The sequence below is a fragment of the Scyliorhinus torazame genome, chromosome 16 (genome assembly GCF_047496885.1).
Source record: "Scyliorhinus torazame isolate Kashiwa2021f chromosome 16, sScyTor2.1, whole genome shotgun sequence".
In the NCBI taxonomy this organism is placed as follows: domain Eukaryota; kingdom Metazoa; phylum Chordata; class Chondrichthyes; order Carcharhiniformes; family Scyliorhinidae; genus Scyliorhinus; species Scyliorhinus torazame.
The window spans coordinates 160,019,789-160,044,300 of record NC_092722.1 but is presented as its reverse complement, the minus strand read 5'-3'; the positions used below and the strand labels follow the sequence as shown (position 1 = coordinate 160,044,300).

The window sequence follows — 24,512 nt, the reverse complement described above, 5'->3', positions numbered from 1 at the left end:
GGCGGAGGGGATGCCAGAGATAATGCGGATACTTGGGGAGTTTGGAGAATTTTCAGGATATAAACTGAATATGGGGAAAAGTGAGTTATTTGTGGTGCATCCAGGGGGGTAGAGCAGAGAAATAGAGGACCTACCGCTGAGGAAGGTAACAAGGGACTTTCGCTACTTGGGGATCCAGATAGCCAAGAATTTGGGTACATTACATAGGTTAAATTTAACGCGGTTGGTGGAACAGATGGAGGAGGACTTCAAGAGATGGGACATGGTATCCCTGTCACTGGCAGGGAGGGTGCAGGCGGTTAAAATGGTGGTCTTCCCGAGATTCCTTTTTGTGTTTCAGTGCCTCCCGGTGGTGATCACGAAGGCTTTTTTCAAAAGGATTGAGAAGAATATCATGAGTTTTGTGTGGGCCGGGAAGACCCCGAGAGTGAGGAGGGGATTTTTGCAGTGTAGTAGGGATAGGGGGGGGGCTGGCACTACCGAGCCTAAGTGAGTACTACTGGGCCGCCAATATCTCAATGGTATGCAAGTGGATGGGAGAAGAGGAGGGAGCGGCGTGGAAGAGATTGGAGAGGGCGTCCTGTAGGGGGACTAGCCTACAAGCTATGGTGACGGCGCCGTTGCCGTTCTCACCGAAGAAATACACCACAAGCCCGGTGGTGGTGGCTACTCTGAAAATCTGGGGGCAGTGGAGACGGCATAGGGGTAAGACGGGAGCCTCGGTGTGGTCCCCGATAAGAAATAACCATAGGTTTGCTCCGGGGAGTATGGATGGGGGATTTGGAACATGGCAAAGAGCAGGAGTAACACAATTGAGAGATCTGTTTGTAGATGGGACGTTTGCAAGTCTGGGAGCGCTGACCGAAAAATACGGGTTGCCCCAAGGGAATGCATTCCGATATATGCAACTGAGGGCTTTTGCGAGGCAACAGGTGAGGGAATTCCCGCAGCTCCCGACGCAGGAGGTGCAGGACAGAGTGATCTCAAAGACATGGGTGGGGGACGGTAAGGTATCAGACATATATAGGGAAATGAGGGACGAGGGGGAGATCATGGTAGATGAGCTGAAAGGGAAATGGGAAGAGGAGCTGGGGGAGGAGATTGAGGAGGGGCTGTGGGCTGATGCCCTAAGAAGGGTAAACGCATCGTCCTCGTGTGCCAGGCTAAGCCTGATACAATTTAAGGTGTTACACAGGGCGCATATGACTGGAGCACGGCTCAGTAAATTTTTTGGAGTAGAGGATAGGTGTGCGAGATGCTCGAGAAGCCCAGCGAATCACACCCACATGTTCTGGTCATGTCCGGCACTACAGAGGTTTTGGGTGGGGGTGACAAAGGTGCTTTCGAAGGTGGTGGGGGTCCAGGTCGAACCAAGCTGGGGGTTGGCTATATTCGGGGTTGCAGAAGAGCCGGGAGTGCAGGAGGCGAAAGAGGCTGATGTTTTGGCCTTTGCGTCCCTAGTAGCCCGGCGCAGGATACTGTTGATGTGGAAGGAAGCCAAGCCCCCGGGTGTGGAGACTTGGATTAATGACATGGCAGGGTTTATAAAGTTGGAACGGATTAAGTTCGTCCTAAGGGGATCGGCTCAAGGGTTCACCAGGCGGTGGCAACCGTTCGTCGAATACCTCACAGAAAGATAGAGGGAATGGAAAAGAAGAAGACAGTAGCAGCAACCTGGGGGGGGGGGGGGGGGGGGGGGGGGGGGGAGGGGGGGAGGAACCAGAAGGACTCTCAGGGATGTTAGTGTATATGTAAAATATGTATAGGCTGTTGTTATAGGTAATTGTATATTGGACTGCTAAATTTTATTTTTGGAGAGTATTTATTTGGGACAAGGCAGTTGCCACTTAGTTTTGTTTTTTTAATTTCGATGTTGTTTATATATTATTTATTTATTGCTTAAAACTGGCCATTGTTATTTATATTGTTATATTACTGTGTAAAGGATACACAATGTACTGTTATGGTTGGCCAAAAATTTTGAATAAAATATATTTTTTAAAAAAAAGATACGTTCCTATGGCTGGGTATGCCCAACAATCTGTTTGATTACTTAAGGGAATTAAAATATCCACAAAGTCAAATTCAGCAAGTATTGGACAACGAAAGATTGATTTTAACATAGCGTAAAGATTTTTTTTAACTTCAGTCAATTAAGAAGTTTAGCAACCTTCAAGAAGAGGCGTGGGGAACGGCCTGGGCAGACAATTCACCATGACACCCAGCAACTCTTTAACATAAAGGAGGCATTTGATCTCAAATATTGAACTTCAATTTCATCTGCTGGTCTCACATTTTGAACTTTAAAAAAAAGGCAGTTTCATCTGTTATAAAGAAAGACTAATTGAGGTGGCTGCCACAGGTCACCTGATGTTTGGGACTGAAAGTTGGCCAAGCTTCTGGAAGCTTCTAAAAGATGAATTACAATGAACATGCTTAGACCACATCTTTGTGGACAGCAAGGTCTTTGACCATCTATCTCCAGGACTACAGGATAGTAAAGGAGATCTCAGAAAAAAATCCACAATGGTTTCACTTTTTACCCTGGGTCTCTGGATTACTAGTTCAGTGACAATACCACTACACCACTGCCTCCCCTATGTCCCATGCATACATTGATCTGGGGATTTAAAATAGTTACACTTGAAGTTAGAAGTGCTTTTATTTCTTCTAACTCTTCCAGAGTAACTATCAGCATAACAATGGCAGAACCATCCAAAGTTAATGATTTAAATTGTTTTGATGGATGGTTCCCAGCGTAAGACAATTGCCAGATAAAGTCTTACTGGGAAGCTCTGAGAGGGAATCCTCTGCGCATCTTTGGGGTACCCACCGAAACCCAATGCTAGGAAGATAGGAGGTTATGGGCCATTAATTATCTTAATACCTCCACCAGTCAAAAATGCAGAGGAAAACAACAAAAGTCAGAACTTCAATATAGAATGTTGACATTTCTGAAGTTAAGATCAGTTCAGCTTGTGTTAAATTAAGCGGATATGCGCTTTTAATATGTTTTTAAAAAGTCAATAGGAAGGAAAATTAAGCAGGATGTAAGGCATCATTGCTGATTCAATATTTCAGCACAAGAACCAATGTTGCACTTCCATCCATCTCCTCTACCTTATTGTTTCGCATGTGCATGCAGCGATCATGATGAACAAAAACAAAGGGTGGCACAGTGGTTAGCACTGCTGCCTCATGGCACCGAAGACCTGGGCTTGATTCCCGCCCCGGATCACTGTCAGTGTGGAGTTTGCACGTTCTCCCCGTGTCTGCGTGGTTCTCACCCCCACAACCCAAAGATGTGCACGGTAGGTGGTTTGGCCACGCTAAATTGCCCCTTAATTGGAATTTTTTTTAAAAAAGATCATAATCAACATATTTTAATCATTGCTGTCCAACATGAACAAAATACCTTTGCAACTCTTTCACGATAAGTAGCATTCAACATCTTTGGCACAAGATATGAATTATTCAAAGTATGGAGGCTCAGTACTTCGAGATTTGAAATTTTCAGGGCAAATACAAAAATGCAAAATTCTATATATTTTCTTACTTTTTGATTTTATTGTTTCTGTTCTCTCTCTTAATTTAATCCTTTTCACCACTCTGTATTTCTCATTCTGTGCCTGATTTGACATTGAGTTCCTTCCCTCTAATTAGCCCTTTATTTTCTATTTCTTCAATTGGATTGATTATGCAAATATCTTGTTGGGTGTTCTGTTCACTGAGGTCCCAGATTCCCTGTTTCACTGGCTGCACTAATGGCCAATGCCATTAGATGTCCTGCAATAGTAAATTATGGCCCAACAATAATTAAACACAAATCAGAATTGACAATCAAATTATATTGGACTAGAAGGGATTTAGCTACCTCTCATTACAAAACTTTATTTCCATCTTATGAAAAAGATTTTATTCTTGTTTACTTTCGACTTCATGTCAACATTGGTGTCAGCGAGTTATATGAAAATGAATACACAGGGAATAAAGTGAGCACCCCGCTTCAACTGTAACCATTTGTTTAATTGTCCAATAGTTGGGCAGTAAAAACAACTCACATTTATATAATGCCTGTAATAGAGGAAAATGTGACTCCAGACCTAACGGGCTGGATTCTCCAATCGGTGAGCCAAAATCGCGTTTCGGTGATCGGCCAGAGAATGCGTTTTTATGCTTGAATCGGGCGGGGGGGATTGCCAGGGGATCTGCCATTTTTCCGATGCTCTGCCCCCTCAAAAACAGCATACTCGAGGAGTACACCGCACACCGTCGGGACGGCCGCAGGACGTCACCTGAGACTCTCCCCCGATGGGCCGAGTCCCCGATGACGTGGGGCACGTGTCCTCAAAACTTTCGGGGACCTCGCATGGCGGCTGCAGACTGTGCCGTCACAGTTGGGGGAGGGAGCCGTTCCGCTGATAGTTGGGGGCTTCAGGGGGTGCTGGGGGGACTGGTGGGGGGTGGTCCGGGTTTGGCGCGGACCTAGTGCCATGCAGTACAGCACGACCGCCGCTGTGCGCATGCGCGGCCACGGACCCAGCCATTCTGCGGTCGTATCCGGGGGCTTTATGCGGCACAGCTGCTAGCCCTCCACAGGGCTGAGGATCGGTGTGGGGGCGCCGCTGACTTTTTGGTCGAAAGACTAGATGGATCCTGCGGACATAGTCGCAGAATCGGAGAACCCAGCCTAATGTGTTTGACACTTAACTTCCCCCTCAAGGGCAATTAGGTATGGGCAACAAATGCTGGCACAGCCAACGAATCCCACGTCCCATGAACGATTAATAAAAAAACTTTTGATGTTCGATTCTCCAGCTGATGCTCCATATCTAACCGGATGGGCGTTAGATAGCAGGGTGTGTCTCGGTGCTGCGAATGATGAAAAAGTAGAATATTGCTTAAGGATTGCTAAAAAATAAATCTGAGGTTTAAAGAGAGAAACATGCAACATTTTGTAAAAAGTGTAAACTAGTACCCTCCTCCAGTATCTTTAATTCCGGGTTTGTGAAATTAATGATTCCTCTGCTTGTAATGCAATTGAGTGATCTGCATATTCACAAATAATGGCCGGAATTCTCTGGCCGTTCAGGCTGGTGAGATTCTCTGGTCCCACTGGAGGTGCACCCCATGCCGTGGGTTTCCCGGAGGTGTGGGGTGGCTTCAATGGGAATTCCCATTGACGGTGGTGGGAACACAGAATCCCGTCGCCATTGAACGGCGCACCGCCACCCGCCCCTGAGAAACATGCGGCTGGGAGGCCAAAGAATCTCGTCCAATGAATCTCGTTTGTCAGAGGAAGTTCTCATCAAGTTGGGAGGGTACACTTAATAGCCTCACTTGTGGTAGTCAAATCGCGTTTCACGTTAACATAAAAGTGTGACATGATTGACCCTGCACCCCCTCCGCCCCACCAAGTGACGTAAGTCAACATCAGGAACATCACTAAAATCACTTATTTATGTTTCAAAGTTCTGCTTAACCCAGAAAAGGAACTGCCTTAACAAACTGAGAACTGTTGAGAACCTTTACCTTTAACCCTTGTAGGGTTAAAGGTAAAGTTGGGGAGGTATAATGACGACAGCTCCTTTAGTACTCCAATAGAATTGCACCTCAGAGGCCATACAAGGCTGCTGAGAACCTTTACCGTTAACCCTTGTGTTAAAGGTTAAGTTGGGAAGGTATAATGACGAGAGCTCCTTTTGTATTCCAATAGAATGGCACCTCAGAGGCCATACAAGCATCCTGTTATGATGTAATTAAAATGCTAATATTATTCTGTTTTAGAATTCGAACACATCACCATTTTGCATTGTCGCTTTCTCCTAATAATAGCATTCCATCTGTAGAATCCTTTTTATTTCATAAGTAATCTCTTTCAAACTGTCTTTGTTCACCTTCTCCCCTGCCACTTGGTGTAGACTTAAAAAAATGTTCACAGTCTTCATGTGCTGTTTGCTGTTTTGTTCCTTTCCTTCGTAGTCCCAATGTTTGGTTAGCACTTCCAAATTGTACAACACCCACTCATTTACATACAGTTGTCATATGAGTTGTTCGTGTTTTTTTTTCAGTTTCCTTTCTTCCCCCTTTCCCGTTTCCTCTGTGGCACTGAAGTTGAATCACAATGGGAAATGAGAGCAGTTCACTGGGTGATCAGGTGGGTCCGTGTTGACATTTATTCTGAACACAGGACATATGTCTGGAAGTACAATGTGTAGTAATCAGTAAGTTATGTGAAAAGACTGAGCGCTCATTGTTAATGCATTCTAAGCGTGTAAATATGTTTAGCAATCAACAATCAGAGACAGCCTCAAATGTTTCACTTAATATTCAGTCAGTTGTCGCATGTGATTTTTCCGATTCCTAATATTTTTTCACGGGCCTTCTAACTTTAGTCTGACGAGCTCTTCAATTATAAAACCCTACTCACAGTGACAATTCTACTAAGGCCTAGGGCTCCAGCACTACTTTCAGGAGTTGACCATAGTAAAATGCTTTATATGCATGGAAATAAATTGTATGGGTAAAGTGCAAACGTTCTGTCTTGGCAAATTTTACTGAGCCTTCACCCCAGCGAAAATAATTTATGCTTTTATTCGGAGACACAATTGGCAGGTAAATAGAGTTTAAGACAATTTAAGGGGCACAGTGTCTTTACATAGAAATGTACATAGCAAATAGAAGTATACATAGCAAATGATCATCAAGTTCAATACCTGATCCTGCCTTCCCCCCAAATCCCTTGAACCCTTTAACCCCAAGAGCTATATCTAACTCCTTCTTGAAATTAAAAAATACATTTAGAGTATCAAATTCTTTTTTTCCCAATGAAGGGGCAAATAAGTGCGACCAATCCGCCTACCTGTACATCTTTTTGGGTTGTGGGGAGAGACCCACGTAGACACAGGGAGAATGTGCAAACTGCACACGGACAGTGACCCGGGGCAGGGATCGAACCCAGGTCCTCAGAGCCATGAGTGGCCTCAACTGCTTTTTGTGATAGTGAGTTCCACAGATTCACCATTCTCTGGGTGAAGAAATTTCTCCTCACCTCAGGCCTAAAAGTTTATTCGTTGTCCTCAAACTATGACTCCTAGTTCTGGACTCCACCACCATCGGGAACATTCTTTCTGAATCTACTCTGTCTAATGCTGTTGGAATTTTATAAGTTTCTATGAGATCTCCCGCCCCCCCCCCCCCCCATTCTTTTAAACTCCAATGAACAAAATCCTAACCGACTTCGTCTCTCCCCAAACAACAGTCCCGCCATTCCAGGAATCAGCCTGGTAAACCTTTGCTGCATCATGTACCCAGGACATCATAGAATTTACAGTGCAGAAGGAGGCCATTCGGCCCATCGAGTCTGTACCGGCTCTTGGAAAGAGCACCCTACCCAAGGTCAACACCTCCACCCTATCCCCATAACCCAGTTACCCCACCTAACACTAAGGGCAATTTTGGACACAAAGGGCAATTTAGCATGGCCAATCCACCTAACCTGCACAGCTTTGGACTGTGGGAGGAAACCGGAGCACCCGGAGGAAACCCACGCACACACGGGGAGGATGTGCAGACTCCGCACAGACAGTGACCCAAGCCGGAATTGAACCTGGGACCTCGGAGCTGTGAAGCAATTGTGCTAACCACTATGCTACTGTGCTGGTAGGACACATAGGACAACATAAGTTATATTGTGGTTATTAGTTTATGGCACAATACTTTTACTACTGTTTTGTAATGCTTGCATCCGGAATGCTAACATAGAATTGGCCACAATTATGAATTGTTAAAGGATTCTAATCTTATTCCATTTTGCAGTTTTGATGGTAGTTATCGGTTTAAAGTCAGAGAAATTGCATGATGGATCTAATTTGAGAACATAGGATGTTTTATTATAATGAATATTACAATGTGTTTTCTGTTAAAATAAGAGGCGGAGGGGTAATTTTCCAAATGGACATTAATGCTGTGCAATTCACCTCCTCATGGTACATAATGGTGATCTTCCCAGGTATGCAAATTTCCCCACTGCTGGTAGGTACCCCATTGGAAAATTACCTCATCCCGCCCATCAGGATGTGGTGAAGCTGACTGGTTTAATCAATTCTAGGCCCTTATTCAAGGAGCTAATCATCAAAGGCATTATCAGACAAACTGGCCCTCTACATTTTAAATTAATTTGAAATAAGGCAGATGTTAGATGGGTCCATTCGCTCCACACATTGGATGAATTATTGGTATTCATGCATTTGCTGATTGTTAATGATTTTAAATTAACCATCATGAAACTTAGAAGTAAACTGAAAGGGATATTGGTCACTTCTTTTGACTTTATTTTTTTTCTCAGTTATTTCCTACTATCACTATCCCCTTTGCTGCACCAACACCATCAATGGATAGAATGATAAAAGGGTTACAGCACAGAAGGAGACCATTTGGCCCTCTGCATCTGTGCTGGCCCTCTGAAGGAGCAACACACCCATTGCCACTCTGCTTTTTCCCATAGCCCTGCAAGTAGTTCCCTTTCGGAAAATGATCCAATTTCTTCTTGAATTCCACAATTCATCCTGTCTCCACCACACTCTCAGGTAGTGCATTCCAGATCCTCACCACTCACTGCGGAAAAGGTTCTCATGTCTCCATTGCTTTTTTTGGCAATTAAATCTGTGCCCTTCTGGTTCTTGATTCTTTCACCAACAGGAACAGTTTCTCCCCATCTACTCTGTACCGACCTCTCATGGTTTTGAATACCCCAATCAAATCTTCTTTCAACTTTCTTTTACAAGAAGAACTTCTCCAATTTTCCAATGTAATTGAAGTCTTTCATCTTTGGAACCAACCGCATAAATATTATCAGTACCCACTCTAATGCCTTTACATATAGTGTGTGGCACCCAAAATTGGATACAGTATTCCAGCTCAGGCTGAACAAATGTGTTCTATGGGTTTAGTATCATTTCCTAGTTTTTGTACCATATGCCCTGTTGATAAATCCCAGGATGCTGTATGCTTTATTAACGGCGCTCTCAATCTGTCCTGCTACCTTCAAAGATTTCTGCAAATATTCACACATCTCTACTCCTGCACCCCTTTAGAATTGTACGCTTTATTTTATATTGTCTCCCTACATTCTTCCAGCCAAAATGAAACGCCTTACAATTCTCGACATTAAATTTAATCTGCCACTTTTTCACCCGTTTCGTCAAAATGTTCATGTCCTGCCGAAGTTCCACACCATCCTCCTTATTACGGTAGCACAGTGGTTAGCACTGTCACTTCACAGCACCAGGGATCCGGGTTCGATTCCCGGCTTGGTTCACTGCCTGTGCGGGGTCTGCACGTTCTCTCTGTGTCTGCGTGGGTTTCCTCCGGGTGCTCTGGTTTCCTATCACAAGTCCCGAAAGACTTGCTTGTTGGGTGAATTGGACATTCTGAATTCTCCCTCAGTGTACCCGAACAGGTGCCAGAGTATGGCGACGAGGGGATTTTCACAGTGGCTTCATTGCAGTGTTAATGTTAGCCTACTTGTGATACTAATAAAGATTATTATTATTAATACCTGCAAGTTTTGTATCATCCACAAATGTTTTAATTATTCCCCATATACCAAAATACCATCTGCCCTCCGCACCAGAGACCTCATCAGGGAGCCCACCATATCAGAGACCCCTTCCATAACAGAGAACCCCCCACCAGAGAAGCCCCCCACAGCAGAGAACATCCCAATAAAGAGAACCACCCCCTTGACAGTGCCCCCCATGATAACAACCCCCACCCCCCCTCATAACAGACCCCCGCTATCAGTCACCCCTGCTGGAAGCTAAAGAGCAGTCCAGGCAGAAACAGTGGAACAGTCAATGCTTTTTTACTCACCTCTGCTTTACACCTGCTGCTTCAGACAGATGTCTAGAAAGAGCAGATGCGACTTCATAGAAAGACATCTAGCTATGATTGACAGGTCAGCACCACACCAAAAGCAGTTAAATGCTATCTGCTGAGAAAAAGAGGAAGTGAAAGCAGTTAACTCGTTTCCTAAAAATATTTTATTCCAAACATGATTGTGACATACACATACAACCAAAAATAAACATGATTCAAACAGTTTGTCAATTTTCTCTTTTTTCTCCCCTAAGCTCGTTCCAACACCCCCTTCCCCCAAGCCCCAACCCTCCCCCACCCACTGGTGAGAATTAGCGCCTCAAATAAGGACAGAAAGAGCCTCCATATTTACCCTCTTCTGACCCACTGAGAGTGAACTTGATCTTCTCCAATTTTAAACATTTGTACAAATCCTCCAGCCACGCCAAGACCCTTGGCGGCAATGACGACCTCCAACACAGTAAAATTCACTGCTGGGCATTCAGAGAGGTGAAGGCCACAACATCGGCCCCCCTCCCCTCCAGCAGCTCCAGCAAATCTGAAACAAAAATCGCCACCAAGGGGCACTGCGACGTACTCACCCCCATTATTTCTGACAGAGTTTTGAAAAACGCTGCACAGAAACCCCCAACTTTGTGCACCCCCAAAACAGATGAGCGTGGTTCACCTGTCCCCTCCCACATCCCTCGCATACATCCTCCACTTCCAGGAAAAAACATCTCATATGGGCCCGAGTCATGTGAGCCCTATGCACCACCTTGAACTTTATAAGGCTCATCCGAGCGCAGGACGAGGTCAAATTTATCCGGTGTATAATTTCACTCCAGGCCCCGCACTCAACTCAATCCGCAGTTCCTCCTCCCATTTCCACCTATACCCTCAACTGGTTCATTCTCTATCTCCACAAACCATCCGTAAATGTCCCCAACCCCCCCCCCCCCCCTCCCCCCACGCCCCCTCCCACCCCATCCCAGCTGATCCTGAGTTAACAACTTAACTAACAGTGTATGCTTTGGCAGCTGAGGGAACAAGGGCAGCTTTTTACGTGCAAAGTCCCACACCTGAAAGTATCGGAATTGGCTCCCCCTTGGCAACTTGAACTTCTGCTGCAATTCCTGTAGTCTCGCGAACCTGCCCTCTATAAACAGGTCCCAAACCCACTGTATCCCTTCCCTATATCAACTCTTATACATTGCATCCAACCCTCCTGGAATAAACCTGTGGTTCCCACATATTGGGGCCAACTTACTTCCCTATGCCAAAGTGCTGCCTCAACTGATTACATATTCTGAGAGATGAAATAACGATGGGACTGCACGTGTGCCTAGCTTGGGAGAACGGGAGCAGGGCCATCACCAGGATGCTCAAGCTCATCCTCACACATGAGGCCTCCTCTACTTGCACCCCATTCTGACACTTCCCCCTCCCCCCACCGCCCCAGCATCTCACCTTCTCCATGTTTGCCATGTGAAGTGGTGCGATGACAAGAATCTTTCCCTCAATGTCAACAAAAACAAAGGGGAGTGTCATCGACTTCAGGAAGCGTAGTGGAGAACATGCCCCTGTCCACATCCATGGGAACGAAATAGAAAGAGTCGAGAGCTTCAAGTTTTTAGGTGTATAGATCACCAACAACGTGTCCTGGTCCCCCCATGCCGACACTATAGTTAAGAAAGCCCACCAACGACTCTACTTTCTCAGAACACTAAGGAAATTTGGCATGTCAGCTACGACTCTCACCAACTTCTACAGATGCACCATAGAAAGCATTCTTTCTGGTTGTATCACAGCTTGCTCTGCCCAAGACTGCAGGAAACTACAAAAGATCGTGAATGTAGTTGAATCCATCACGCAAACCAGCCTCCCATCCATTGACTCTATCTATAATTCCCGCTTCCTCGGAAAGGCAGCCAGCATAATTAAGGACCCCACGCACCCCGGACATACTCTCTTCCACCTTCTTCCGTCAGGAAAAAGATACCAAAGTTTGAGGTCACGTACCAACCGACTCAAGAACAGTTTCTTCCCTGCTGCCATCAGACATTTGAATGGACCTACCTTGTATTAAGTTGATCTTTTCTCTACACCTTGCTATAACTGTAACATTATATTCTGCAGTCTCTCCTTCCTTCCCTATGTACGGTATGCATTGTTTGTACAGCATGCAGGAAACAATACTTTTCACTGTATACTAATACATGTGACAATAATAAATCATATCAAATCAAATCAATAATAGTACAACAGGTTTGGGATCGCCAACTCCCCCACCCGCCTTCCTCTCTGCAAAAGGTGCTCAGAGTCCTGGGTATCTTGCCTGCCCAAACAAATTCTGAATTTAATTTAGCCACCCTCCAGAAAAACGCCTCAGGAAGCTATATTGGAAGGGACTGAAAACAAATACAAACCTCGGCCAAATGTTCATCTTCATGGCCTATACCCTCCCTGCCAGAGACAGTGGCAGGGCACCCCACCTCATCAAATCCCCTTTGACCCCCCTCTACCAGACCGGCCAGGTTCCATTTGTGAATTATGGCCCAGTCATAAGCCATTTGAATACCCAGATACCGAAATCTTACCCTGGCCAGCTTGAATGGCAGGGCTCCCAAATTCACACTCCTCCCCTGGCCATTCACCGGAAACACGTCACTTTTTGCCACATTCAATTTATATTCAGAAAATGCACCAAACTTCCCCAGTCGATTATTTTCCTCATGCACTCCAGCGGGTTAGAAATGTATAACGATAAATCATCCACACACAGCGACACCTATGCTCCTTCCACTCTCTCGAAGCCTGCAGCGTAATAGCCAATGCAAACAGCAATGGGGACAGCGGGCATCCTTGTCTTGTTCCCTTATGCAACCAAAAATAACCCAAATTCATCGCGTTCATCCCCACACCTGCCGTGGGGGATGCATACAGTGACTACACCCATGAAATAAACATTGGTCCAAACCCAAATCTCCTCAGGATCTCAAACAGGTATCTCCATTCTACCCTGTCAAAAGCCTTCTCCGCATCCATTGAGATGCTAACCTCCGGCGCTCTACCACGTTACCACATTCAAAAACCTCCTGATGTTACTTGACAACTGCAGCCCCTTTACAAACCCTGTCTGATCCTCTGAGGCCACATCCGGCACACACCCTTCCAACCACCTCACCAATACATTTACATCTGTAATCAGCAGGAGATGGGCCTGTAAGACCCACACTCTATTGGGTCCTTATCCTTCTTAGGGATCAAAGAAATAGAAGATTGCGCAAGTGTGGCCAATAATTTCCTCCGCGCCAACGACTTATTGTACATATCCAGTAGATGGGGCACCTTCTCTGCCAAAAACTTTATAAAATTCTACCGGCCCCGGTGCCTTCCCCGATTGCATCAACCCTACACACACCATTATCTCCTGCAACCCCAATGGCGCCTTCATCCCTGTCTCTTCCCATTCTCCACCTCCAGAAACACCAACCCACCAAAAAATGCCCCATATCCACATCCTCCCCCAGGGCTCAGATATATACAGCCCCCGATAGAAGGCCTTAAATTCATCATTGATTCTTTCCGGCATCATCACCAACTCTCTTTCCGTCTCCTTCATCTGTGCAATCTCCCATGCCGCCGCCTGCCGTCTTAACTAAATGGGCTTTCAGCCAACTAGCCATTTCCCCATACTCATACTGAACCTCCCTTGAGCGGCAAAGCTGACCCACCATCTTACCTGTCATCAATAGTTCAAACTGCCCCTGCAGTTTTTTCCTTGCCAACAGCTCCCTAGTCGAGGCTACTGAGTTCCGCCGATCCACATCTACAATAGCATCCACCAACCTCTGCCTCTCCTCCCTCTCAACTTTATCCATGTTGGCCTCAGAAGACATAGCCTCCCCCCGGACCACTGCCTTCAATGCCTCCCCATTCTGATTAAGCTCCACAGAGTTTTTTTTATCACCAATGCTACCTTCTCGCAGAATTTCTCATCTGGCAGGAGTGCTGAATCAAGTTTCCACCCTGGTCTCTGTGCCCGCCCCACTTTGAACCTCACACCCACATAATCTGGTGCATTATTCCTCCCCCACGACCTCCGACAGCACCGACTTCCCCACCACAAAAAAATAAATGTTGGAGTATACCCAATGTACATGGGAGAAGAAGGAATACTCACTCCCTCCCTTCCGCGTGCATAAGCCTCCATGGGTCCTCCCCCTCCATCTGATCCATAAATACCCCCAGCTTTTGCCATCCCAGACCTGACCATTGATTTGAGGCTGAACCTATCTAGCCGAGGGTCCAAAACACAATTAAAATTGCCCCGCAATATCAACTAATGTGAATCAGGATGGACACTAACAGCTTCTTCACAAAGTTCCAATTGGGTGAAGTACATTAACTAAAACCCCTCGACTTAGAGTCAAACCCTAGTGGACTGTCTGCCCCACACATCCCTTGTTTAATTGCATCTGGTCTTTTACCCGCAGATGTGTCTCCTGAAGGAACACCACATCTGCCCTTAAACGTTTTAGGTGCGTGAACATTGGAGATCGTTTAACCGGATCTTTCAGACCTCGCACGTTCCTCATTACTATCCTCACAGGGGGCTTCTGACCTCCCGTCTTTGCTAAGGTCTGCCAATCCCAACTAGCACAGATCCCACCCAACCATCCGGCTCCCCGCTAACCTGGGGCCTCCCAAAATTCATTCTCTCCTAAACCCAACCAGAAAGTCATCTGCGTCACCAGACCCTCTGCCCTACCCCCTAAACCCCTCCCCCATTCTCCCAACCGCCAACCCATCCATCCCCTCACCCCCTCACCTTCTAACACCCCCTTTGGCTACCCGCCACAGCCCAGTCCCAACACTGCTTCCGTTTACTAGCATGCCCGGCCAGCATAACGACTCCCACCTGGAGATCAACACAACGGACCCCTCCCAAACCGCCCAAACTATCCCTCCCCCACTCTGCTTCGACTGCCATATCCTTTCAAAATGTTTCCTCCCCCGCTTCCAGAGCCACCTCTCCCCCTCGCTCCAGCAGGAGTACACAACCCAAAACTTCGTACCATGTGCTCATCGGCCGAGAGTAATGCAAACCAACAAAAAGACACCCGAACTCTTACAAATTTTGCTCATGCATGTTCCTTAATAACAAAAAAAGGGTCAGGAAAGTTCCCACCAAAAAGAGATCCAAAACTGACGCAAAACCCGGAACCATCCTCCCATCAACCCACCCAATACAAAACCAACATGTGCGAAAGAGAAAAGAAAACATATCAATTATGAAACTAGTATAAACATAAAAAGCCACGAAACAGAATAAATTCTCAACTCTAGCCCTCCCAATCTATGCTCCATGCCCTCGAAAGTCACTCAAAGTTTGGCCGGGTACAACACCCTAAACCAGACCTTGCTGAGAAATACCATTCTTGGCCTTATTAAACACTGCCCTCCGTTTGACTGGGTCTGTCCCAATGTCTTGGTAAATCCGGATCTGATTCCCCTCCCAGCTGCACTCTCGAGTTGCCTTCGCCCACCTCAGAATCTTCTCCTTTGCCTGGAACTTGTGCATGCGTACAAACACCGTCCACGGCGGCTCCCCAACCCTCGGCCTCTGTCGTAGTGACCGATGGGCATGATCCAGCTCTGGGGTCTTCGTGAAGATCCCACGTCAATCTGCTGCTCGACCATCTTGGAAATGTGGCCCGTGGCACTTGCTCCCTCCACACCTTCCGGCAGACCTACAATTCACAAATTCTACCGCCTGGACTGATTCTCCTGGTCATCCACCTTCCCCCTCAGCACCTTGCAGATTTCCCCCCAGCATCGCCATATCTGCCTCCAATGACATGATCCAGTCATAATGGCCTGACACCGCCTTTTCCATCTCTTGGATCATTGCACCTTGCGACTCCAGGTGTTCCTCCACCTGATCCAATGTCCTGCGAAGGGGGGCTACTGCACCCTCAATAACTTTGGACCAGTCCTCCTGCATCTCCTTTCTCTGTTGCCGAAACCCCCCCTTGATAAAGTTCATCAACTGCTCCACAATCTGCCATTTTTCCCCCTCTGCCATCTTTTTCATTGGTGCGGCACCACACCCATCCTCCAACTCTTGAGCTAGGTTTTTCTCAACATTTACTGGGTGTGATAACCCACCGACATTCCACACTGGAGGAGAAACCTCCACTCACCACTCACTTTATACGTTTTGCACAAAAAACACCCATTAACTGGATAGAAAGGGCCGAAACCAGATCCTCCAAGTAGGAGCCACCTTGTGTGCGACTGATTACCTCATGGCTACCACCGGAAGTCACACTTAACAGACTATTTGAGATGAATTTAAGCGTGAAGAGAGACAAAAATAAACAACCCAGACATATGGCTGTCTGGAAGCTGTCAATTACAGGCTACCAAAAGCTATTTATCTTTGAAATGAATGGGGAAGCCTTGCAGATCAAAGGATCTGTGGAGTTTAAAGCCTTCTGATATGCTTTTGGCATTCTATTAATTTACAGCTGGTGCTTTCTAGGCATCTGTCTGAGGCAGTAGGTGGAAGGCACAGATGAGTGAAAAAGCCATGATTTGTTTCACTGTTTCTGCCTGGACTGTTCATTAGCCTCTTGGCAGGAGTGACTGATGGGGGATTCTCTGCTATGTGGGGGGAGGGGATACTCTGCTATGGTGGGGGGGGTTTCTCTACTATGGGGGTTCCCTGTTATGGGGGTTCTCTGATATGGCGGGGTCTCTGCTATGGGGGGTTTCTGATATGGGAAGGGTGTTCTCTGATATGGGGGATATCTGGTGGGGAGGGTCACGAATTGGGGTCTCTGATGGGGGTCGTTGGTATGGATCGCTGATGAGGGCTTCTGGTGGAGGTCTCTGGTGATGACACCTACCTAAAATACATATCCCCTTGGCCCACCGCGAGGGCAACCATGCCAGGGCCATGCTGGCAAATGCTAGCACCGATCCATACCTGTGTGAATCCCGATGCAGAGGGATGGAAAGTCACGGAGGAGTGGGAATCTGGTGTCCAGCCCATGAATAGGATGCAAATGGGTAATTATGACCCCTTTGCATTCTCCCGCTGGCGCGGGGCATGAACCTTGATGCCACTGCCATCTGCAGACCGGAACATTGCAGGTTTCCACCCCCCCCCCCCCCACGCCCCTCCCACCCCCACCCCACCCCACCCCCACTCCACTGGATTCTCTGCCGGATCAGCGACCCCTCTATCAGCGGGCAGGGGGGGGGGGGGGTAGAAACCCACCGTGATTTCACCTGAACATCTCCATGTTGTCTTTCCTGTACATTTGCCTAAATGCCTCATTTGCTCCTGAATGACCATTTCAAAAGCTTCCCCAAAACTGAGCTTAAACTGACTTGCATTTGCCAAGCTTATCTTTACACCCATTTTTGAACAAGGGTGTGTAACATTTGCAATCCTCCAGTCTTCTGGCACCACTCTGTGACTTGTGCATTAGTCACTGAAAGCTAACACCCTGGTGCAACAAAACGTTAGGAAGACAAATGGTATGTTAGCCTTTATTGCAAGAGGATTTGAGTACAGGAGTAAGGAAGTCTTGCTGCATTAGTTGGAGTATTGCGTGCAGTTTTCGTCTCCTTACCTAAGGAAAGATATACTGGCCAGGGACGGGGTGCAATGAAGGTTCACCAGACTGATCCCTAGGATGGCGGAAATGTGCAGGAAGAGAGCACCGAGGAAAAAGATCAGCCATGACCCAATTAAATGCTGGAGCAGGCTCACAGGGCCAAATGGCCTACTCCTGCACCTATGTTCCGATGTTCCGATAACTGAATCTAAAAAAGATTGGAAAATTATGGCCAGTGACTCCACAATTTGCCACTTCCCTCAGTAGCCATCTCATCCAGTCAAGGTGCCTTATCAAATTTAAGCATAGACAGCCTATCCCATCTCTCTTCTTCATCAATTTTAAACCCTTCAGGTGTCTGAACTACCGTCTCTTTCACCATGGCCTGGGCAGCATCTTCTGCCTTGGTAAAACAATATTCAAAGTACTCATTTAGTACCTCAGCCATGCCCCCTGCCTCCATCGCATGGCCCCTTTTTGATCCATGATTTGCCCCACCTCCCTTACCACTCTTTTATATGCCTATAGAAGAATGTTGAACTCTCTTTTATGTTAGTTACCAGGGTTTTCTCATACTCTCTCTTCTTTTATTTGTTTTCCCAATTCTCCTCTGAACAGTCTATATTCGGCCTGGTTCTCAATTGTATTGTCCAACCTGATGCCTGCTATAAGCATACTTGTTCTGCTTCAGTGGAATGGCTATTTCTTCCATTGTCAAGGGAGCTCTGGATTTGTTTGCCCTACCTTTCACCTTTATGGAAATATATCTTGGTTGTTCTCAAAGTCTGTCTTCTTTAAAGGCAGCCAGCCCATTGCCCGGTGAGAGTTTTGCGGGCTAATCTTTCATTCTTATTTATTTGGATCAGAGCCATTCTCATCCCATTGAACTTAGCTTTCCCCCAGTTAATTAATCTCATTCTTGATTGGTCCTTGTCCTTTTCTATAGCCAATCTAAACCAATGAACACTGCTCCCCTACTTACACATGACCCATTGGCCCACCACATTCCCAAGGACCAGGTCCAGCAGTGCCTCCTTTCTCATTAACCTGGAAACATACAGCTGTAGAAAACTCTCCTGAACACACTTGAGGAATTGTTTCCCCTCTCTGCCCATTATACTACTATCCCAGTTTATAGTCAGATCATTGGGGAATATACCGTTATAACTACGATATAACTCTTGTACTTCTTTTTAATTTCCTTTCAAATTTGTTCCTCTGGATATTTCCTACTCGTTGCTGGTTTATAGACTACACTAAGCTACACAACTGCACCTTTTTTATTCCTTTGCTTTAACCAGATAGATTCTGCCCTTGACTCCTCTGTGACATTCTCTCGCTCTCTCTATAGTGCTGCAATATTCTCCTTCATCAGAACTGCCATCCCGCTTCCACTCCTAACTTTCCTGAACATCTTGTAATATTGTATCCAGGAATATTTAACACCCAGTACCATGCACTGTGCATTCACATACATGCTCTGTAACCCTAACTTATTACTTTCCCTCTTATGCTCAACCCACCTATTACCTTACTATTTCCTACTCTAGCTCCTCTCTCTCCCAATATTCAGTACATCTTGAATCCCTCTCTAGTTTTACCTCCTGGTTCCTGATTTGTTATGTTGTAGGTTATGTTGTTATGTTGTAGCTTTCTTGTGGTGCACATGACAAAGGAAGGTTCAGACGTGGAGATAACTTCAACACGTTTATTAAACTATTTACACTTCTATTACTCGGGTTCGACACTACTGCTAATCTTACTATAGCTACCCAGACTGACTAACCAGTTTCTGCAATCCACGTGGTGGGTGTAACATTGAATCAACCCTGTGTCGCTACTCACTGACTGTCTCCACTGGAAAGAGGCAGATCATGTGTGTGGTGTCCTTTATATATGGGTTGGTGTAATGCCTGTGGTCGTGTCACCTCCTTGTGTATCGTGAATGTCTATTGGTCGTGTCCTATCTATTGTTTGAGTGTGTGTGTGTGATGTCTCTTGTGCTCCCTCTAGTGTCTAGCTAGCCTACATGTATTTACATTGATGCACATCACCACAGTTCCCACACTCACTCTCGCCAATAGCATTAGCATTGACGCAGCAAGGAAATTGGTCCTGGTTCTGTTTAAGTGCAACATATCAGCCATGTACAAATTCCATGTTCCCTAGAACAGCTCCCAATGTCCCAAGAACCTAAAGCCTGCACGATCTCTCCAGCCATGTGTTCATCTACTCTATCCTCCCATTTGTGTACTCACCTGCTGGCGGCATCGAAAGTAATCCAGAGGTGACCACTTTTGAGGCCCTGATTGTTCATTTCCTACATAGCTCCGTAAATTCTGACCGTCGGACCAAAACCCTTTTTTAAAATGTGATTGGTACTGGTGCGGAGCATGGGCACTGGCTGTTCATCCCTGCTGTGCCCCCCTTCACCCTCGCCCCCCCCACCACACAACCACGCGCTCCCCCCGCTCCTCCTCTCTCTCTCTCTCTCCCCCCCTCCCCCAAACTGTTGCTGTTCAGAGACATCCTTGATTCTGGCACGACTGAGGCAACAAACCATCATGGATTCACATCTGAGGCCGCAGAAAAGTCTCTCTGTTCCCTAAACTATCAAATGTCCAATCACTGCTGCACTTTTAGACTTCTTTGTGCCCCCTCCCCTCCCGACCTTGTACAACTAAAACAACATCAGTGCCATGGACCTGGCTCTGGCTGCCTTTCTCAGATGAACCATCCCTCTCATCAATATTCGGAACTGAATACTGACTGGACAGGGAGATGTATTCAGGGACTCCTGCATCACCAAATTTCATGTTCCTTCTTGGTGCTGCAGATGATAGGGACATGGGCATCTGTCAGGGTAGCTTTAAGTTATTTGGTGGGTGTCTTGTGAAAACAGACTGAGATGAGCTGCTCACCATTTTCCCTAAACCCAAATCTGCCGATCCTCCTCACTTCTACACAGCACCTTCAAACTGAAACTGTGATGCAGCCTGGGCCCACCCACTGCACAACGCAGAATACTAATGTACAAATGCACTTTGCACAGGGCTGCACACATTTCTCCCTTTTTCTGATGAATCATGTTTTTCAGATCTTTGTTCGCTTGGGAAATGTGAAGAGCGGGAAAAACATTTTGTCACTTGTTTCAATGACGCCAGGGGCAAGTACTGTGTCATGTACATCAATGAGGTTTATCTGATCAGATTGTATTTAGAAACAATAAAAAAACTTGTCAGTCACCTCGTCATATCTTTTCAATTTGTTTGTGCGTCTACTGATTAAAAATTATGATTCCAACGCTTGAAATTCCGTCGTTAATAAATTAAATTTGTGTGGTACCGATGCTACATTACATTTGGCTGGTCAAGCTTGTTCATCCATTTACATTTTGATTCAATTTTTTAGCCAAAGGCTACTGATGCAGACACATTCACCCCATTACCAGCAAATCAGGAGATCATACAGGTATTGTAATATGGCATGTTGCTGTAACCTCCTGCGTTTGACTGGAACTTTGCATGGCTTGCTGTTTCTCACCTGCAATTCTATTTTGCAACAGTTTCTATTATCGAGAGTTCTCGTATTTCAGGAGCTTATTAAGTGCATGGAACCGAGCATAAAGCAACTGTGAAGGAACAGTTGTTGGATGGAGCTGAGTGTAATATTTTTCTGATCCACTCACTCAGATTCACACTGATGCAAAATGGCAAACGTCAGCTTATAGCAAAGAGACATCAGTAACACTGGCAAAAAACAAGCAAATACTGCACATGACTCCTGCGGAGGTTGCGTGCAGATGCAATGCATGGGCCAAATGCACAACTGCACTTTAAAATGGCTTTCCGTTGCAACTTGTGAGCTGCCAATGTTGCGTATCGGATTCACATGTCGCTTTCATTACAAGTGTGGAGATGTTAGGATACCAATGCTAGGAGTGTCTGGGACAGGTAGTTGGAAGTGTGGGTCATGTGATGATACTTCCAGGAATACGGCTTGGACTAAGCTGTACAGATCAAAGATTCCTGATTTGATCTGTACTCTTGTGCTGAGTTGGCTGATTTCAGCCAGTGGATAAGGTATACAGTTATTGGCCTCCATGCTCTCTGCTTTGAAGCAGAAGAAGTTCAGTCAGGGGCCTAGAAGTTAGGCCAAACCTTTTTGGGCATGGACGGGGTGGCATTGCGGCCCCTGTACCTCCCCTCCCCTGTGCCTGAATGCTGAGCCCGGGCACTATCCAGACACTGGGCCTCAGCTCTCTCGTCAGTATTGCTGGAAAAACATGAAGAATCATCTGGTGAAGAGGAATCCATGCTTCGGCTGCTGTTGGAATTGCAATGGTTCTCATGCAATTGCTGAGGATTGGTGCCAATAGATCAAGTGTCGAGGCTTGTACCATGCTTTGTACTGGTTGTGGCATCTGGGAGATGGTGTCAGGAAAGGAAGCAGAGGCATCGTTCGGTTGGGGGCCTGGGACCCGGGATGATCTGAAGGTGGGGATTAAATGTGGGGTCAGTCAGAGAAGGAGTGCTTTTATTGAGGTTGCTTACCTTCTTTATTGAAGTCAATCCCTAGGGCTAGTTTCCCAAAGTGCAACCTTCAATGCCTCAAGACAAACCAGTCAAGGACAGACGTCAAGCAGGTGTTAGGCTACTTATTTGTACTTGAGAAAGAACTAATGTCTGCTTCAGGCATGGACAAAGGATGCTTCCTGTTTAAGCTGACCCAATATGCGGCTGAATTTTATTATCCCCCACTGCCATATTTGAAAGTGGGAGAGCTCATAAAATAAAACAGGTGGCCTGCCTGCCATGTTCCTGCCCACACCCGACCTGTCAGGTTGAGAAGCCGTCAGGTAGCTTGCCTGTCCTTGGGCATATTGAGGCTCTTAAGCAGCCAGTTAGTGACCACTTAAGAGCCTCATTCCACCTCCACTGCTATATAATGCAGGCTACTGTCATATAGGAAGGGAATTACCTCCTTTGGAGGTTCTCTTGTTCCCATCAGAGCACCACCACTCCACCCCCCCCCCCTCTCTCTCACGCCCACCCACCCCAGCCAGGCCTCGAAAACACGGCCACCAACCCCTGCCCCTTCCTCACTGGGATCTGACAAGCAGACCTGTACACAATGCCTGAAGTCTGGCACCCATAACACTTCTTCTCCGGGGACTCACCAGCAGTGGCCACTATTCAATTCTGGGACTACAGATAGGGTGGCAGTTCTCTAGAGTGGAACTTCCTCCCAGATAGAGTGGGCGGGCTGACCTTGAACTTTTCAGTCAGGGGCAAGGGGAATAGCCCCTCTGTGAATTTTAGTCCATGAAGTTATTGCCGTTCCAATTGGAAATATGCCAGGGCGGCACGGTGGCGCAGTGGTTAGCACTGCTGCCTTATGGCATCGAGGACCCAGGTTCGATGCCGGCTCTGGGTGACTCTCCGTGTGGAGTTTGCACATTCTCCCCATGTCTACTTGGGTCTCATCCCCCATAACCCCAAAAGATGTGCTGGGTAGGTGGATTGGCCATGCTAAATCCCAAAGATGTGCAGGTTAGGTGGATTGGCCATGATAAATTGCCTGTTAGGGTTGAGTTGCAAGAGTAGGGTGGAGACTTGGGATTAGGTAGGGTGGCCTTTCAAAGGGTCGGTGCAGACTCGATGGGCCGAATGGCCTCCTTCTATACTGTAGGGGTTCTAAAAAATAAAAATTGCCCCTTCATTGGAAAAGGAAATATGCCAACTAATTGGGTCCTTACTGTCGTCTGAATAATGCCTGAAAAATGGTCACTGTGCAGACCAATTTCTGGGCTAATGTTCTTGATTTTTAACATTGTTCATAACTCTGTGTGGACATTCATGGAGACAAGATCAGGCCAGCTGAGAGCTACTCGCCAGTGTTAAAGCTTGTTGCTAATTACTGCCGAGACTCACACAGGAAAAATGATCACTCAGACATGGTATTAAAAGGCGGTTAGCATTTAGTAAGGCATGCTCAGTCAGTATCCGTAATTACCTTCAGCGCAAGATGGAATGAACATCTGGAAAGCATAATGAAAAGAGTTCGGAATCAAACTGTCATGAACAACTGAATAAAGACTAATGGCACATGAGGTTTATGTGTTGACAGCTAAAATGGAATTCACTGGGCTTATGTCCAAATTTTAAAAAAGGCTGACAACCTGTGTATGAACTTTATCTGCGTAGAGCATCCAAATAATTATAGCTTCATGCTTGTGAGCTGAACAGAGCAATTCAAGGCACAAAACTGGATTCGCCACTAGAAGGCACCCCAATACAGAATGTTTCCTTTATATGAGCTCTTCCTGAACCATAATACTTGTTAAATCTGCACTTTGTGCATTGTCATTGGCAGTAATGGATTCTAATTGGCTTGCTGATGTTTTAATGATGAGAGCTAATCCGCAAAGTGTGAATTGGCTTGAAATAAGGATTTGTGGGAAAATGCAGTTCTATCCAGGTTTGGGACATTTTGTATTTCGGTGAGTTTGTATCCTCAAATAAAATGTTCATGCAGAGGCTCAGAAGGATAAGGGTGTAATGGAGAAGTGGGGTGGGTAGGTGCCTACATCAGATACTGGGAAGATTATCTGCCAAGAGTACTTAATTGATGAGGTTAGGCTATTCCACTTGGCATGCCCACCACATCAATAACTTAATTTAGAATTAAATAGTTTGCAGATCATACACAGCTCACGCCCAAATTTCCAACATGAGCTGCTGGTAAATAAGGTGAAAAATGATCCCTTTACTGACAGTTGTCAGGAGCTGAGGTAAGTATCTGTAAAGTTAATCTTTATGTGCAGCAAACACGTAAGCAAATGTCATTAGATTTTCTCCATTTAGTATTTTGAGTGAAATCATAAATGTATTTAAGCAGGAGGCCAGTGCAAAATATCGTCTCCACAGGATAAGGAATTGGGTGTTGTCAGGACACGATAATCAGAAGGCAGCTATCTGAAGTTCCTGTGAAATGCCGAGACACAAAGAGGTCAATTAT

General features: G+C 46.1%; 1 protein-coding gene across 1 annotated transcript in view; it reads left to right on the top strand.

Moving 5' to 3' along the window:
- The first annotated feature begins 6,109 nt into the window (after positions 1 to 6,109).
- Positions 6,110 to 24,512, top strand: part of LOC140393173 (uncharacterized) — a 384,488-nt gene continuing 366,085 nt past the window's right edge. Inside the window, exon 1 of the mRNA XM_072479311.1 lies at positions 6,110 to 6,157. Coding sequence (XP_072335412.1) covers positions 6,125 to 6,157 — 33 coding nt within the window. The 5' untranslated portion in view covers positions 6,110 to 6,124. The remainder of the gene's footprint in view (positions 6,158 to 24,512) is intronic.